Genomic DNA, 15,232 nt, shown 5'->3' with positions numbered 1-15,232 from the left:
TGGAAAGATGGAAGCCAAGAGGCAGGAGAACAATTGAGGAGGCTGTTGTAGTAGCAGCAAGACCTGACCTAAGGCAGGAATGAGTTTGGAGTAGAGGCGATAATTTTGAAAAGCACTTCAGAGGAAGCAGGAGCTACATGTAGTCTGCCCATAACCAGGTGGAGAGCCATAGTAAGCAGAGAACATTTTGCCCTGGAACCTGGGAACTAGAAATATAAATGTCGAGTTGTAATTAGAGCCACAGGAGTTGGAAGAAATTGTACAGAGAACCTGAGGAGGGAAAAGAAATGGAAGTCTTAAGCTAGAACATAATTTCCTGAATAGATTTTGATTGAGACAGAAAAGTGGCCTCCCAGACATCTGCCTAGTTCAGTGGCATGTAGAGCACCTGTTAAGGAACCTGAGTATCTATATGTACGTGTGCTTTATGAGGGTAAATGATTAGATCTTATGGTTGGAAATACCATTGTTTTTGTTTTTAAGTATGTTCTACTATATTCCTTTTTTTTACTCTTGGAAATGCCAAAGGTAGTAATAACCATTTCTTTATGTGTGGAAGAACTCTGGAGAACTTTATTAACAAATAAAACACGCTAGTTTTTTTAATAGCTTTTTTTACAATATTTTTACATTTTACATTTTTTACAATATTTTTACATTTTATATTTTACCATATATATTTTCAACACATTAACATCTAGCCTAATGCTTTCTTCAGCCAAATGGTTTACATATTCTCTCTCCCTTCCTAATTTGGGGAAACTGAAACAGAAAAGAAGATAAAATGACTTCTCCAAGACCACACAGTAAGAAGTTTTAGTGGAAAACATACATGTTCTCCCTCAATTTGCTGATCCTTTTACAACTTTTAGCTCATTGCATTGCATTTAATTCATTGAGATTGGGCTGGAACATGGCCCTGCAAATTAAAGGCCAGTCTCATCTTCTAAGATTTTCTGGTTTGGAGAACAGTAGAGAGCATCTGGTGAAACCACGTTAATAACAAATCTAAAAAGTGAGGGGAAATAAGGACTATGTAATTCCAAAGTTTCCCCAACTCTAACTAGAAAAGAAGTTGCCTTTAAGGGTCTGAAAAATTAGTCCTGACTCTATAAAGCACTTTACTGTGTCAGTGGCTGACATTCAGAAATATCTGAATTTAAAGAGAGACTTTCTTACTGAACTCATTAGCAGTATGCAGCCATTTAGGGAAGGAAGGAGATTGTCAAATATTAATACATTATATTAATGAAACATGAAGAATTTTCTAAGTGGTTCAAAATGTATAGATTCTCTTTCAGCTTTTCTAATCCTTTAGTACTAACTTGAGAATTTTATTATTTGTTTCTTAAATATGACAGAGATAGGAATAAGCATTTATTACAATTGAGTGAATGATGAATACTCCTATTAGTCCGAATTTATGTACTATAAGCTTATATTATTTTAACAAAATTGAACCTTAAGGTATTTGGGTCCTGTCATTTATATAGAGATCCCAAAAAACATGAATTCAATCATTGCTTAGAAGAGGTGGTTTTTTAAAACAATGAAATATAGTACAACCACTTTGGAAAATAAGCAATTAATTGCTTATAAAGTTAAACATACATTTAATAGACCACCCTTGGCTAAATTCCACTCGTAGGCTTTCACCCAAGAGATGTAAACACATTTAGGTCTGCAAAGACTTGAACACAAATATTTGTAGCAGTGCTATTCAGGATAGCTCAAAACTGGCAAAAAGGCAAATGCCCATCCGTGGGTGCATGGATAAGCAAATCGTATTACACTCAACAAGAGAGAGGAATGATTTGATGCATACAATAAGAGAATTTATACTGTTTGACTGATACGAAGTGATATAAAATCCTAGAACAGGCAAAGCTAATTTATAGTGACACAGAAAGCATCAGTGATTGATCCTGTGATGAGGGGTGGGGATAAAGAGCACAAGGGAACTTTTTTCAGTTGATGAGGGAACTTTTTGAAGTGATATTCACAGTTTCTTTTTTTGTTTTGTTTCCTTTTTTCCCCCCCTTTATAAGAGACACAGAGAAGCAGAGATATAGGCAGAGGGAGAAGCCGGCTCCCCATGGGGAGCCCAACCTGAGCCAAAGACAGATGCTCAACCACTGAGCCACCCAGGTGCCCCCACATTTTATTTTTTCTTAAAATATATCTGGGATTTGTTTCAGATATAATAAGGTGAAAGACACAGGGAAAATTACCTTTAGAAGAAGAATTTATCACTTCCTAAGAGGAAAGGGCATGCCATGCATCCAGGGCCACATTGGGAAGTTCCAGGGTTGGTCAGGAAGCACACAGAAGGAGCTACCTAGAGCCTTTATTGTGTTTTTCTGGGAAAGGCAACACAGGGCAAGATAAACAGTTTAGGATTGGCTTGGTTGAAAGATTTCAGCAGTTCAAGGCTTTGGGTGGGCCTAGTTGTCCAATACCTGGCCCTGAGGTGATTTAGGCCAGTGAAAATATTAGCAAGTTGTGTGACAGTCAGATAATGGAGGTGGTTGGGGATATGGACTCTGGATTGGTTTGTTTGCATATGAAATGAAGTTCACAGGGGAGCTGTTTGTCATCTCCAGGATTAGCTAGCTAGCCAAGAAGGGCACTCTGTCCTGTCAGCCAGGGCCCTAGTCTGAAAGAAGAATGTAATTACTACACTGGGGTATATGTTTGTTGAATGTAATTTATATCTCAATAAAGTTGTTTGGAAAAGTAAAAAAAAAAAAAAACGGTGAAATATAATGGACACATGAAATTACTTAAAGCAAGCTAGGAAAATTCCTTCTCAAGTACATTAAATGTTTTCAAACAATACCTGAGTATATATAAAGGACAAGAACAACGCGGAGTACTTCGCAAGTGTAAGTTCCTTCAAGCACTTCTTTTTTTCCTCTTCTGTGTCATGACGGGTTTCATTTCCTCAACACATAAAAGAAAGGTGGCTTTTCCAGTTATAGGTTGTCTGGGGTTATTCAACCTTTCTTAGTCCTTTGCTGCCATGTTCCTAAGGTATAGTGTATGCATTCTTAGGGCTGAAAACCAAAGCTTCAGTCAGCTTCTCCCTCAACTTTTTCAGAATTTAATATGTCCTTTAGCACTCCATGGTGTAGGTTCCAGAGTTAATATCAGTAGTCATGAGGAAGTCCTAGCTTGTATACATTTGGAATGTGCCCCCTATTACTTGTCTCCCTCACTGGTCTTAGGCTGCCCACTGGAGCTACATAGGATCCCCTCCAAATCCTTCTTCTAAGAAACTGCTCTTCAGTTATTCGAAGATGACTATTATCCCTCTCTGAATTTTTTTATTGCCCAGGTTTGCTCCTTTCCCAGCTTCACTAAGTCATTTCTCCCCATTACTTTATTCTCATTCTTTGTTTCCCTGATTGTACTTTGACTCCAGAATCCAGCACAAAAACGTTCTGTGCGTATTTCCATTGACTTGGTCCACACTTATATGTCTGTTCATGTGTGCATTAGAGAAAAAAGGAATGAAGTTGGAGAGGGAGGGAGAATCTGCATGTGGGAAAACAGAGCATATGTATGAATTTAGGAATCAGACAGTCCTGGGGAAATTAATTCTGGCTCATCCTAGTGACTTTGCACATGTAGTTTCATTTCTTTGAGCCTCAGTTTCTTGACTTGAAGGATGACAACTGCTGATCATCAGGTGAGGATAAGAGGTATGTGTGAATTACCTGACAGGTCCAGCACATAGTAAGCACTCAGTGTGGGAGACTTCATGTCGGTAAAGCTCTCATCTGTGGATTTACCAATTCCATTAAACCTAAAGCTTGTGCAAGAGTCGGTGTACAATACTTGAAAATTAAAAGTCACAGTAGGATCAAAACGCGGGGAAGGCCTGTGGGATGAGCAGCTGCCCAGTCACATTATCTTAAGATACAAAGAGCCTGTTATAAGTTACCAATAGTAAGACACCCAAGACTTTATCACCTTTTTTAAATTTTTTCATATTTCAGGTTCTCCTGGCCAAATTTATTATACTATGGTATTTGTCTCAGTGACAGTGTATCAGACAGGTGATATATGACATGTTTATTCTCTATAAAATGATTCCCTAAAATAATAATCTAGATAAACATCCACACTGTAGCTCTGGTTGGTGCCCATATACACACAATAGAGCATGCACTTAAACACAAACTCACATCGTGGGTTAATGTTAATAAGCTCATTGAGCATGGAGCCAGTGATTTTTATATATTCTGTAAGATTCTATATCTAAATTTATTTTGAAGGCAAAGTGGCATAACAAAGACATCGCAACATCTCCCTGAGCTTTCCTCAACTAGGAGTAAATGGGAGATTTCCATTTCCAGAACCATTGAGCTATAACTTCTCAAGTGACCAATTCACCTAATTCGTATTTTTAATCAACTCTTTAAATAGGACATATTAAATAAAATTAAAAGTATTCATATGAGTGATTTATAAAGCATATTGTAATAAATCTTGCCATAATTGATGACATTCACTGTTTGCATCCGTTAACTTTTTTTCCTTTCAGGTAGATTTTTCTACTTAATAGAAGTCAAGCAAGAAAAGTCAGGTTATAATGATCAGAGATTGTGTATACTATGAAGGACACACTGACTGCTAATGTTGTATTATGGTGCCTTGACCTTGCTTGTGTGATATTTGAAAAATAATGTTAGATCTTATGTGACTTTTTAATGCCACTTTTCCTCTAGCACATTTATATAATGCACTTTTATTTCCAGGCCAATCAGAAGATACAATATTGTGATTATTCATAAGTTTTCTTTAATAAGCATTAGGTGCATTTATTACATAATTTATTCATTTTTCATAATACAGTAGAGTTAAATACAGCAGTGCTTTATGTGGTAGAAGACATTAGACTCCATTTAAGCAAACTTTCTGCTTTAAACACCAAAATATTGAGGGTACAGGTGAAATTATTTTAATGGCACTCCTTATCTCATATAGCATTCCAGAGCAGTAATATAAAGACTTATCTTTTTTTTTTTTTTTTCTGATGGCAAAGATGGTACTTTTTCATTAAGGAAACTTAGTCATGTACCTATCCATAAGCATGAAAAGGAAAGTAAACAGTAATTTAATCCTCCACTCAGAAATAGCTCCTTTTAGGGGCGCCTGGGTGGTTCAGTCAATTGAACATTCAACTCAGATTTGATTTCAGCTCAGGTCATGGTCTTAGGGTCCTGGGATTGAGCCCTGCATCAGGCTCCATGCCCATCCTGATCTTGAATAACAGGAGTTCCAGAAAGATCAAAAGTCCTGATGGAAGGAAGAGAATGAATAGTTAAAGAGACAGGGGAGGGCCTTCCAGTTGAAGATGCTACTACCCCTTGTCTGATGACCATGCGGGAAAGCCCCAACGATGCTGTCTGAGGACCAAGAACTAGGGAAGAACACTTGGAAGATGGGAGGCAAAAGGGCTGATTTGAAGGGGGAAACTAAGGCCAGACCCTGCCCAGGTGGGAGTGGTTCACAGGGCTCTCCCTATCCCTAGGAGGTGGATTCCAGACACAGGAGGGCCCAGGGTGGGAGCTGGGAGGTGATCTGGAGCAGCCTGGAAGGTGGAAGCCTCCATCCACCTGCATCCTGCCCTCAGCCCCTCAGTGGTCAGTGGTCAGCAGAAGTGCCTGTTGCTGGGTGGGGAGGGGTGTGAGCTGGGTGGGGAGGCAGGCAGGCCCCGGAGCGGGTCCTCCCCAGAGGGTTGGGAAAAAACCCTCTCTTCCTTCCCCCTGCTCACATGCCTGCACACACACACTCTCTGTCTAAAATAAATAAATCCTGGGCAGCCCTGGTGGCCCAGCGGTTTAACGCTGCCTTCGGCCCAGGGCCTGATCCTGGGGACCCAGGATCAAGTCCCGCGTCGGGCTCCCTGCTTGGAGCCTGCTTCTCCCTCTACTTGTGTCTCTGCCTCTCCCTCTCTCCCTCTCTCTCTCCCTCTCTCTCTCTCTCTCTCTCTCTCCCTGTCTGTCATGAATAAATAAATAAAATCTTTAAAAATAATAAATAAATCTTTAAAAAAGAGAAGAAATAGTCCCTTTTAATATTTGGTAGTTTTTCTCATGCATATAGGGGGAGAGAGTATTGAACCTACTACCTCTCTGTAACCAGCCCCTTTCATACATGTATGATAAGCTTTTTTTATATTTTAAATATTTTAAGAAACATTATTTGTAATAGCTTTATTGTAAAAATATGTCCTAATTTACTTAGGGGTTTTACATTTTGTGTGTATTTTAAATGTCACCCTGAAAAATTTTTAAAAGGTAATAAAAATGATGATCATGAAGATGGATGGCTTTGCACATTATTATGATAACCTTCTGAAGTGGAAGAAAGGTCTGAATCAGAAGGAGTGCAGAACTTTAAGGCTCAGGATGCCTATTGCAAAAATACCCCCCAAAGAGTCTCCATGTAAATATCTCCTACTTAGTAGATTGCCTTGTTTTGTTTCTCTTGCTATGCAAAAAGCAAAATTTTGGTGTAGTCCCAATAGTTTATTTTTGCTTTTGTTTCCTTTGCCTGAGGGAAAAAATGTTGCCAAGGCTGATGTCAAAGACATTACTACCTGTTTTCTTCTAGGACTTTTCTGATTTCACATTTAGGTCTTTAATGTATTTTGAGGATTTTTGTGTGTGTGTGTGTGTGGTATGGTGTTAGAAAGTGATCCAGTTTCTTTTTTGCATGTAGTGGTCCAGTTTTTCCGACATTATTTATTGAAGAAACAGTCTTTTCCCATTGTATATTCTTGTCTCCTCTGTCATGATTGATTGACACTATAATCATGGGTTTATTTCTGGGCTCTCTATTGATCTGTGTGTCTGTTTTTATGCCATACTGAGTTGATTACCATAGCTTTGTAGTATGGTTTGAAATCTGGAATTGTGATACCTCCAGCTTTCTTCTTGTTTCTCAAGATTGCTTTGAACATTTGGGGTCTTCTTTGGTTCCATGCATATTTCAGTATTATTTTGTCTAATTCTGTGAAAAAATGCTGTTGATATTTTGATAGGGATTGCACTGAATCTGTAATTGCTTTGGTACTATGAACAGTTTAGTAATATTAATTCTTCCAGTTTCATAAGCATGGACTATCTTCTCATTTGTTGGTGTTGTCTTTTATTATCTTTCATCAGGGTTTTTTTTTTTTAAGATTTTTTATTTATTTACTAAAGACACAGAAAGAGAGAGAGAAACAGAGAGAGAGAGAGAGAGAGAGAGAAGCAGGCTCCATGCTGGGAGCCCGATGTGGGACTCGATCCCGGGTCTCCAGGATCACACCCTGGGCTGAAGGCAGCACTAAACTGCCAAGCCACCAGGGCTGCCCTCATCAGTGTTTTGTAGCCTTCACAATATAGATCTTTCAACTCCTTGGTTAAATTAATTCCTAGGTATTTGGTTCTTTTTAATGCAATTGTAAATGGAGTATTTTCTTAATTCCTTTTTCTGGTATTACATTATTAGTATACGGACATGCAACAGATTTCTGTACATTAATTTTGTATACTGTGACTTTACTGAATTTATCAGTTTTAATAGTGGAATCTTTTTTGGGGGGGAGTGGAGTCTTCAGAGTTTTCTATATATAGTATCATGTCATCTGCAAATAGTGAAAGTTTTACTTCTTCCTTACCAATTTGGATGCCTGCTATTTCTTTTTCTTATCTAATAGCTGCAGCTAGGACTTCCAGTACTATGTTGAATAAAAGTGGTGAAAGTGGACATCCTTGTCTTGCTGCTGATCTTAGGGAAAAGCTCTCAGTCTCTCCCCATTGCGTATGATGTTTATTGTAGGTTTTTCATATATGCCCTTTATTATATTGAGGTAATGTTCCATCTTATCCACTTTGTGGAGGGTTCTTATCATGAATGTTTGTAGTATTTTGTCAAATGATTTTCCGGCTTCTATTGAGATGATAATGTGGTTTTTATTCTTTCTCCTGTTAATGTGCAGTATCATACTGATTAGCTTGCAAATATTGAACCACCCTTGTATCCCTGGATTACGTCTTAAGTGATCATGGTGAATAATCTTTTTCATGTGTTGTTGAATTCAATTTGCTAGTATTTCGTTAGGATTATTGTATCTGTGTTCATCAGGGATATTGGCCTGTGGTTTTCTTTTTCTAGTGTCTTTGGTCTAAAATTTTGTTTGTAATATTTGCATTTATGTTACGCAGAATGTCGGTCTGAAGGTTTTTCCTTCTATTGGCTTTTTGTCTGGTTTTAATATTGTATAATATCTGTATAATATTGGCCTCATAGAATTAGATTGTTAGAATTCTCTCCTTTTCATTTTTCTAGATTTTTTACATAATTGGTATTGTTTCTTCTTTAAACATTCAGTAGATTTCACCAAACTAATCTTGCAGACTGGAGTTTTCTTCAAGAGAAGCATTTTAACTAGAAATTCAATTTCTTTGAAAATATAGGGTCACTTCTTGAGTGAGCTTTGATAGTTTGTGTCTTTCAGGAAAATTGTTGATTTAATTTAAATTATCAGATTTTTATGGCCAAAATGTTGTTTGTAATTTTCCCTATTATCTTTTTAATAGGAGTTAGCATCTGTAGTGAGGTCATCTCTCTCATTCCTGATATTGATCATATGTATCTGATTAGTTTATCAAATTTATTGATATTCTCAAAGAATCTATTTTTTATTTAATTTATTTTTATCTATTTTTCTGTTGTTATTTCACTCATTTACTCTCCAGTCACCTATTTCTTTTCTTCTGCTTACTTTGGGTTAAATTTGCTTTTTTTGGTTTTTAAGGTAGAAATTGAGGTCGTTGACTTGAGACCTACTTTCTTTACTAAAGGAGATGCTTAGTACTCTAAATTTCTCTCTGTGTCCTGTTTTTTGATATGTTGTGTTTTATCTCATTCAGTTCAAAAATATTTTTAATTTTCATTTTGATTTCTTCTTTGAACCCATAGGTTAGTTATAATTGTGTGACAACAAATATTTGCAGATTTTTCAGGTAATGTTTCTGTTTTTTTGTTTTCTACTTTAATTCCACTGGGGTCAGAGAACATACATTATATGATTTGAGTCCTCTTAAGTTTATTGAAACTTGTTTTATGGCCCAGAATATGTTCTGTCTTGATAAATATTTCATGTGCACTTGAAAACAGTGTATATTCTGTGGTGTTGGGTGGAATGTTTTATAAATGTCGATTAAGTCAAGTTAACCTTTAATACCTTTAGTGATTCTCTGTCTCTTATTGAGTATTGATTATGAATTATTATCTGTTTTTTCATGCAGTTCTATTAGATCTTTCTTTTGAAGTTCAATTATTTGGAACATAAACATTTGAGATTATTATATCTTTTTGATGAGTTGACATTTTATAATTATGAAGCGACCTTCTTTTTGCCTGGTATAATAGTCATTGCTTTATAATCTTTTTCTGATACTAGTATTGCTACTCTATTTTTCTTTTGTCTCATGCTAATGTGATATATCTTTTTCCATTCTTTTTACTTATAACCAGTTTGTATCTTCGTATTTCAAGTGCCTTTCTTATAAGCAACATAAAGTTTGGGTCCTGCTTTAATACAAACTCTGTCTTTTACTGGGATATTTAGATCACTTGCATTTAATATGATATTGATATGATTAGATTTTAATCTATCATCTTACTGTTTTATTTCTATTTGTCCCATCTGTTTTATTCTCTCCTATTTTCCCTTGGAAAACTGAGTATTTTTATGATTCCATTTTTTAATTGTTGGTTTTTTAGCTAAAATTCTTTGTTTTGTGATTTTAGTTTTGCTTTGAGATGTATAATATACATGTTTAATTTATTATAATCTACTTCCCAGTCATATTATACCACTTCACTGATAGTATAAGAACTTTACAAATGTATACTTCTATTACTCTTCTCTCAATTTTTGTCCTATTGTTATCATGTCATTTTTATACATATTATAAACCCCACATTACATTCTTAATTATTTTTATTCAAATAGTTGCCTTTTTAGAAGATTTAAATATTAAAAAGAAATGCAGGGATCCCTGGGTGGCGCAGTGGTTTGGCGCTTGCCTTTGGCCCAGGGCACGATCCTGGAGACCCGGGATCGAATCCCACATCAGGCTCCCGGTGCATGGAGCCTGTTTCTCCCTCTGCCTATATCTCTGCCTCTCTCTCTGTCTCTCTGTGACTATCATAAATAAATAAAAATTAAAAAAAAAAAAAGAAATGCATTGTATGCTTACTATACAATTCCCATTTCTAGTATTCTAATGTTCCTGCCTAAAAGACATTGTTTAGCATTCTTATAGTGTGAGTGGACTTGTAATGTATTCTTTCAGCTTTTGTATTTATAAAATACCTTCATTTCTCCTTTATTTTTTAAGATACTGTCTCTAAACATAGAATTCTAGATTACAGGTTTTTCTTTCAGTATTTTAAAGATGCTGCTCCACTGTCTTCTCACTTGCATTGTTTCCAATGAGAAATCCTCTATATGTAATGTATTTTTGGAATGCCTTTACATTTTTTTTCACTAGTTTTGAGCAATTTGGTCATAATATGCTTTGGTGTAGTTTTCATGTTTTTTTATGCCTCAGGTAATTTTGAGCTTTTTGGGTCTGTGTTTATAGCTTTACTCAAATTTGGAAAAAAGTCTGCCATTCTTTCTAAAATGATTTTTTTTTTGTCTTTCCATCTTTCTCCTCTCCAATAACTTGCATATTAGGCTGCTTGAAGTTGTCCTGTAGCTCACCAATCATTTCTTCTTTTCTTTTTTTTTTTATTATTCTCTGCTTCCTGAGTTTTATTTTGGAAAATCTCTAATTACTATGTCTTCAAGTTTACTAACATTTTCTTTTGACATGGGTAATATGCTGTTAATCCTATCCAATGTATTTTCATTTTATATATTATAGCTTTCATCTCTGGAAATTTCATGTGGGTCTTTTTTATATCTTTCCTATATATTTAACTTTTTGAACATATGAAATACAGTCATTACTTAATCAGTGTTAGAGCTTAATATTCATGACTGCTAATTCTAACATGTCAGTTCAGAGTCAGTTTTGATTATTTTCTTTATTATGGCTCATGTTTTCCTGTTTCTTCGTATGCTTGATAATTTTTAAATAGATGTCAGATATTATGAATTTTATTTGCTGGGTGATGGATATTTTTGCAGATCTGTTCTAAATGTACAGTTAAGACACTTGGAATTAGTTTGCTCTTTTCAGTCTTGCTTTACAATTTGTCATATGAAACCAAGAAATGCTTGGTGTAGGGCTTGATTTTTTTCCCTACTGAGGCAAGATCCTTCTTTGTCCTCTACTGGATGTCCAATGAACGAGGATTTGCTTCAATCTGGCTGGTAGGAGGACTGTGAGTGTTGAGCAGCGTGGATTTTCCCTTGACCTCACATAGTTTCTTCACTTGCATGTGCTCATCAGTACACATGCAAATACTTGATAGAGACCCTCTTCGTTGCTCTTTCTCTTTCTACAGCTCTGTCTTCTCCGTTACTCTGGGTGTCTCCATCAGGGTTCTCCCTTCCTACAAAATTGTCATATGGCTCATCTCATTTGTTTCCTGTCTCCCAAGAAAAGTCTTGTGATTTGATGTCCAATGTTTTGAAATATTATTTCACATATTTTGTCTATATTTTTTATTGATTCAGGCATGAGGACAAATCTGGTCTCTGTTTCTCCATCTTGGCTGTAGCAGAAGTCATGCCTGTTAATTTTGGCTAATTTTCTACTGAAAAACATTTAAAATTTTAAATAGATTCATCTGTCTTTACCTTAATGGTGTCTGTCTTTGTTGTCATGCTTGAAACACTTGTGTATTTGATGGCATATAAAATATTTACCTATATGTTTTTCAGTCTTCAATTGCCATATTTTTATATTCAAATATTTTTAATATATATTTTATTACAGACAATTTGGAAAATACCTAAATTGGAAGTGAAAACACCTGAAATGCTTCAGCAAACACACTGCCAGCACACATCTTAACATATTTCCTGTCATGCATTTTGTGATACCTTTGTTTTTTAGATAGTTGTTACCCTAGAGTGTGTGTCATTTACCATGTTCATTTTTTTTTAATTTTTATTTATTTATGAGAGAGAGAGAGAGAGAGAGAGAGAGAGAGGCAGAGACACAGGCAGAGGGAGAAGCAGGCTTTATGCACCGGGAGCCCGACGTGGGATTCGATCCCGGATCTCCAGGATCGCGCCCTGGGCCAAAGGCAGGCGCTAAACCACTGTGCCACCCAGGGATCCCTACCATGTTCATTTAATTTATTTTCCATCTTGCTGTATAATCTTCATAACTGTATCATAATGACTGAGTTATATTTCATCAAATGAGTACACTGCAATTATACTACCTTTACCTCTATTGTTAAACATTTTAGTTATTTCTTCTTAAATAGAGTATATGAAACATAATTATCTGGCAGGGCATTTTTAGGGAATCTTAATTTTGCTTTTTTCTTTTCTTTGCCACTCTGGGTCGAGATGCAGATATAGTTCCTCTCTCATTCTATCATCACTTCCCCCTCCAGGCCCATACCACTACACTCAGTAAAACTGTGTCTCTATAAAAATGAGAAGGAAATAAAAACATTTGTTTCCTAATAATAGTGCAGTCTATTTCTTATTACTCAGATAATTATAAATAGGAAGAATTTTTAAAGAGCCTGTAATGTACATTTTCCATATGTATTAACAAGGCATTGAATTGTTTTCTAATTATTATTTGTGCTTGGTTCTTTTTAGAGAAGTTGCGATTCAAGTCAAATACATCATAATGCAGAATTCTTTATCAGTACCACCAAAAGATCAAGGTAAGATAAACCATGCTGAGGAAAATGGTAATGTGCATGTTATAAATAGTGGAAATTGACATATTCAGTGCCACTGTCCTCTGACCACAGGTAATTTATTTCCTGGAACTAAGAACAAAATTCTAATTATATCAGAAAGTTAATTTCCTTTGATAAATTACTGAAGTGTATATAAGGACATGTATCCTTGATAGAGAACTCCTCGAGAGCAGGGCCATCTCATCCCACACAAAACTCAGAGAATCCAGCCCATTCGCTGGCAGTTAGTTGGCACCAGTTGATGTGAAATGCAATTATCAAGTACTGGCTTTGGTGAAGCAGAACAACATGTTTTAGTGAAAGGACTATATATATATATATATATATATATATATATATATATATATATTCATACACATGCTGTAGAGAGAGGGGATATTCACAATACATTTGACTTGTTTCTTCCCATTTTAAAAAGAAACATAGAAAAAAACATTCTGCAGCCCCACGTGATTTATAAAGAAAATCATGGTTTTTTAACAGGAATTCCTGGAGGTTTTAGAAAAGTAATATATAGGTGGAAATAAAGTCTTTCTGAATACAGAATAATTAAATTTCCTTCACTGTCAAGGGCAAACTCTAACCCTTAGGAAGAATTCAAATCTTTCACCTACCCCTACATATTCTCTTCTACACAGAAGTTTTGCTGTGTATGTGAGGAAAATAATGTTTTAATGATGCCAAATTGGGCTTCCTTCACAGAAGATGTAACTTTTAATGAATGGAGGGAATTTGCTACAAAGAACCCTTAACCAAAACAAAAGGCAGCATCGTAACTGGAGTCTATGTTTGACATTTAATTCTAGCACTGAATTGCATGTCTTAAGACACATCACTCGATCCATCTTTCTCATCTATAAATCTATAAAATGAACTTAGTAAGTACTACTTTACAGGTCATGTGGAGATGGAAGGAGATAATACATGTAAATCACCCAGCTCCTTCCTACTTGTGTATTAGGCACTATAAGATGACAGTGGGTATGCTCCTAATGGTTGTTTTTAATATCTGGGCTCCATCTGTGGAGGCTGGTATAATGAGATGAGCATGGCTACCTCCTGCTTCAGGTGCCTACTGGCCTTAAAAGGCCAAGCATGATCCAAGGGGATCCAAGGGGAGGAAACACAGAAGAGACTCTAGCTTAGTTTTGGTCTGGACATTTGGCCAAAGGAGAGTAAAAGTCCTTGAGACTCAGGCAAGATCCAGCCCTGGACACGAGGACAAGAAAGGACATGGGATGAGAGAGAGGAGAGCAACACTAACTAGAAATAAAAGTGTGCATTTTCTATGAGTTGTCTTCTGGCATAGCCTTTAGAAGATTTCTGCAGTAGTAGGTAGCTGATCAAGGATTTGGAAACTTAGTGTCCTACCTGGTATCACCTTCTTCATCTGAATTAGAGGTATGACTGCTTAGAAGGAAGAGCAGGAAAGCTGGCCTCCTTTCCTACATCTACTGCCAACCAGCTGTGGAACTTCAGACTACTTATTTTGTTTGTAAGCATTGATATCCCCATTAGTAAAGCCAGGATTACTAGATATTCTTTTCCATCTCTAAAAGTTTGTAAATCTATGTAACTACGCAATGAGCTGCTTGGTTTCTGGCTCATAGAGGGAAGTCATTCATGTCATCTCTCACACCTTCTGCCTACTTTCTCATCAAGCCTTGTTTTGTTTTCAGGTCTACTTCTCCAGCTATTGCATAATCTTAGTTACCTCTGTGGGCTTGGTGGGAAAATAAGATGCCTTCAAGCCTAGCAAGGAGTTCAGTAGCTCTAGTAAATACTTTGTCAGTCTTTTCTGAGACCAAAGATGCTTAAGCCTCAAACCCAGAATTTAACAGAGAAAAAGATGACATAACTCAATTAATCAAGTGCCTCCAGTCACTTTAACCACATCTTTAGATTTCTTTGTTTTACTTAATCCTCACGGTAAGTTAGATACAATCTTTATTTGAAAGTTTCAGGGAGATCGGTTACTTTTACCAAGATCACCAGTCAGGGAAGTGACTAAGCTAAGATTTGAACCCAGATCTATCAATATCCAATACTCACTATTTGTCCCCTGTGTCACACTATAAATCTATAAAGAATACTTCTGGTTCTATTTTTAGATTATTCCCCTTTTCCTTCTCTGATCAAACATTAATTTATATTTCTGTCATCAAATATAATCAGTTATGTGACATGTGAAGTGTGCTGGGCACATGTCACTTGTTAATTAAATGCTAAGTAATTTATTTAACACATCATTGATGGCTATCTATAAATTATGATACTTATAAATTTCAGACCTGTAAACACACATGCACATATATTTTACATA

At 36.1% G+C, this 15,232-nt stretch overlaps 1 protein-coding gene across 10 annotated transcripts in view; it reads left to right on the top strand.

Annotated features, from left to right (window-relative positions):
• ZNF438 (zinc finger protein 438) overlaps positions 1-15,232 on the top strand; it is a 400,000-nt gene that overhangs the window by 358,620 nt on the left and 26,148 nt on the right. For 8 of the 10 annotated variants that reach the window (XM_072749309.1, XM_026000877.2, XM_072749312.1 and 5 more), the window contains one exon: positions 12,803-12,870. In XM_072749309.1, the coding sequence (XP_072605410.1) occupies positions 12,834-12,870 (37 nt within the window). In that variant the 5' untranslated portion in view covers positions 12,803-12,833. Of the gene's footprint in view, positions 1-8,979; positions 9,024-12,802; positions 12,871-15,232 lie in introns of all 10 variants that reach the window. The other 2 variants (XM_072749310.1, XM_072749316.1) reach the window with 1 other exon arrangement.

Source organism: Vulpes vulpes, chromosome 2 (assembly GCF_048418805.1).
Source record: "Vulpes vulpes isolate BD-2025 chromosome 2, VulVul3, whole genome shotgun sequence".
NCBI lineage: Eukaryota > Metazoa > Chordata > Mammalia > Carnivora > Canidae > Vulpes > Vulpes vulpes.
This window is presented reverse-complemented; position numbering and strand designations above follow the sequence as displayed.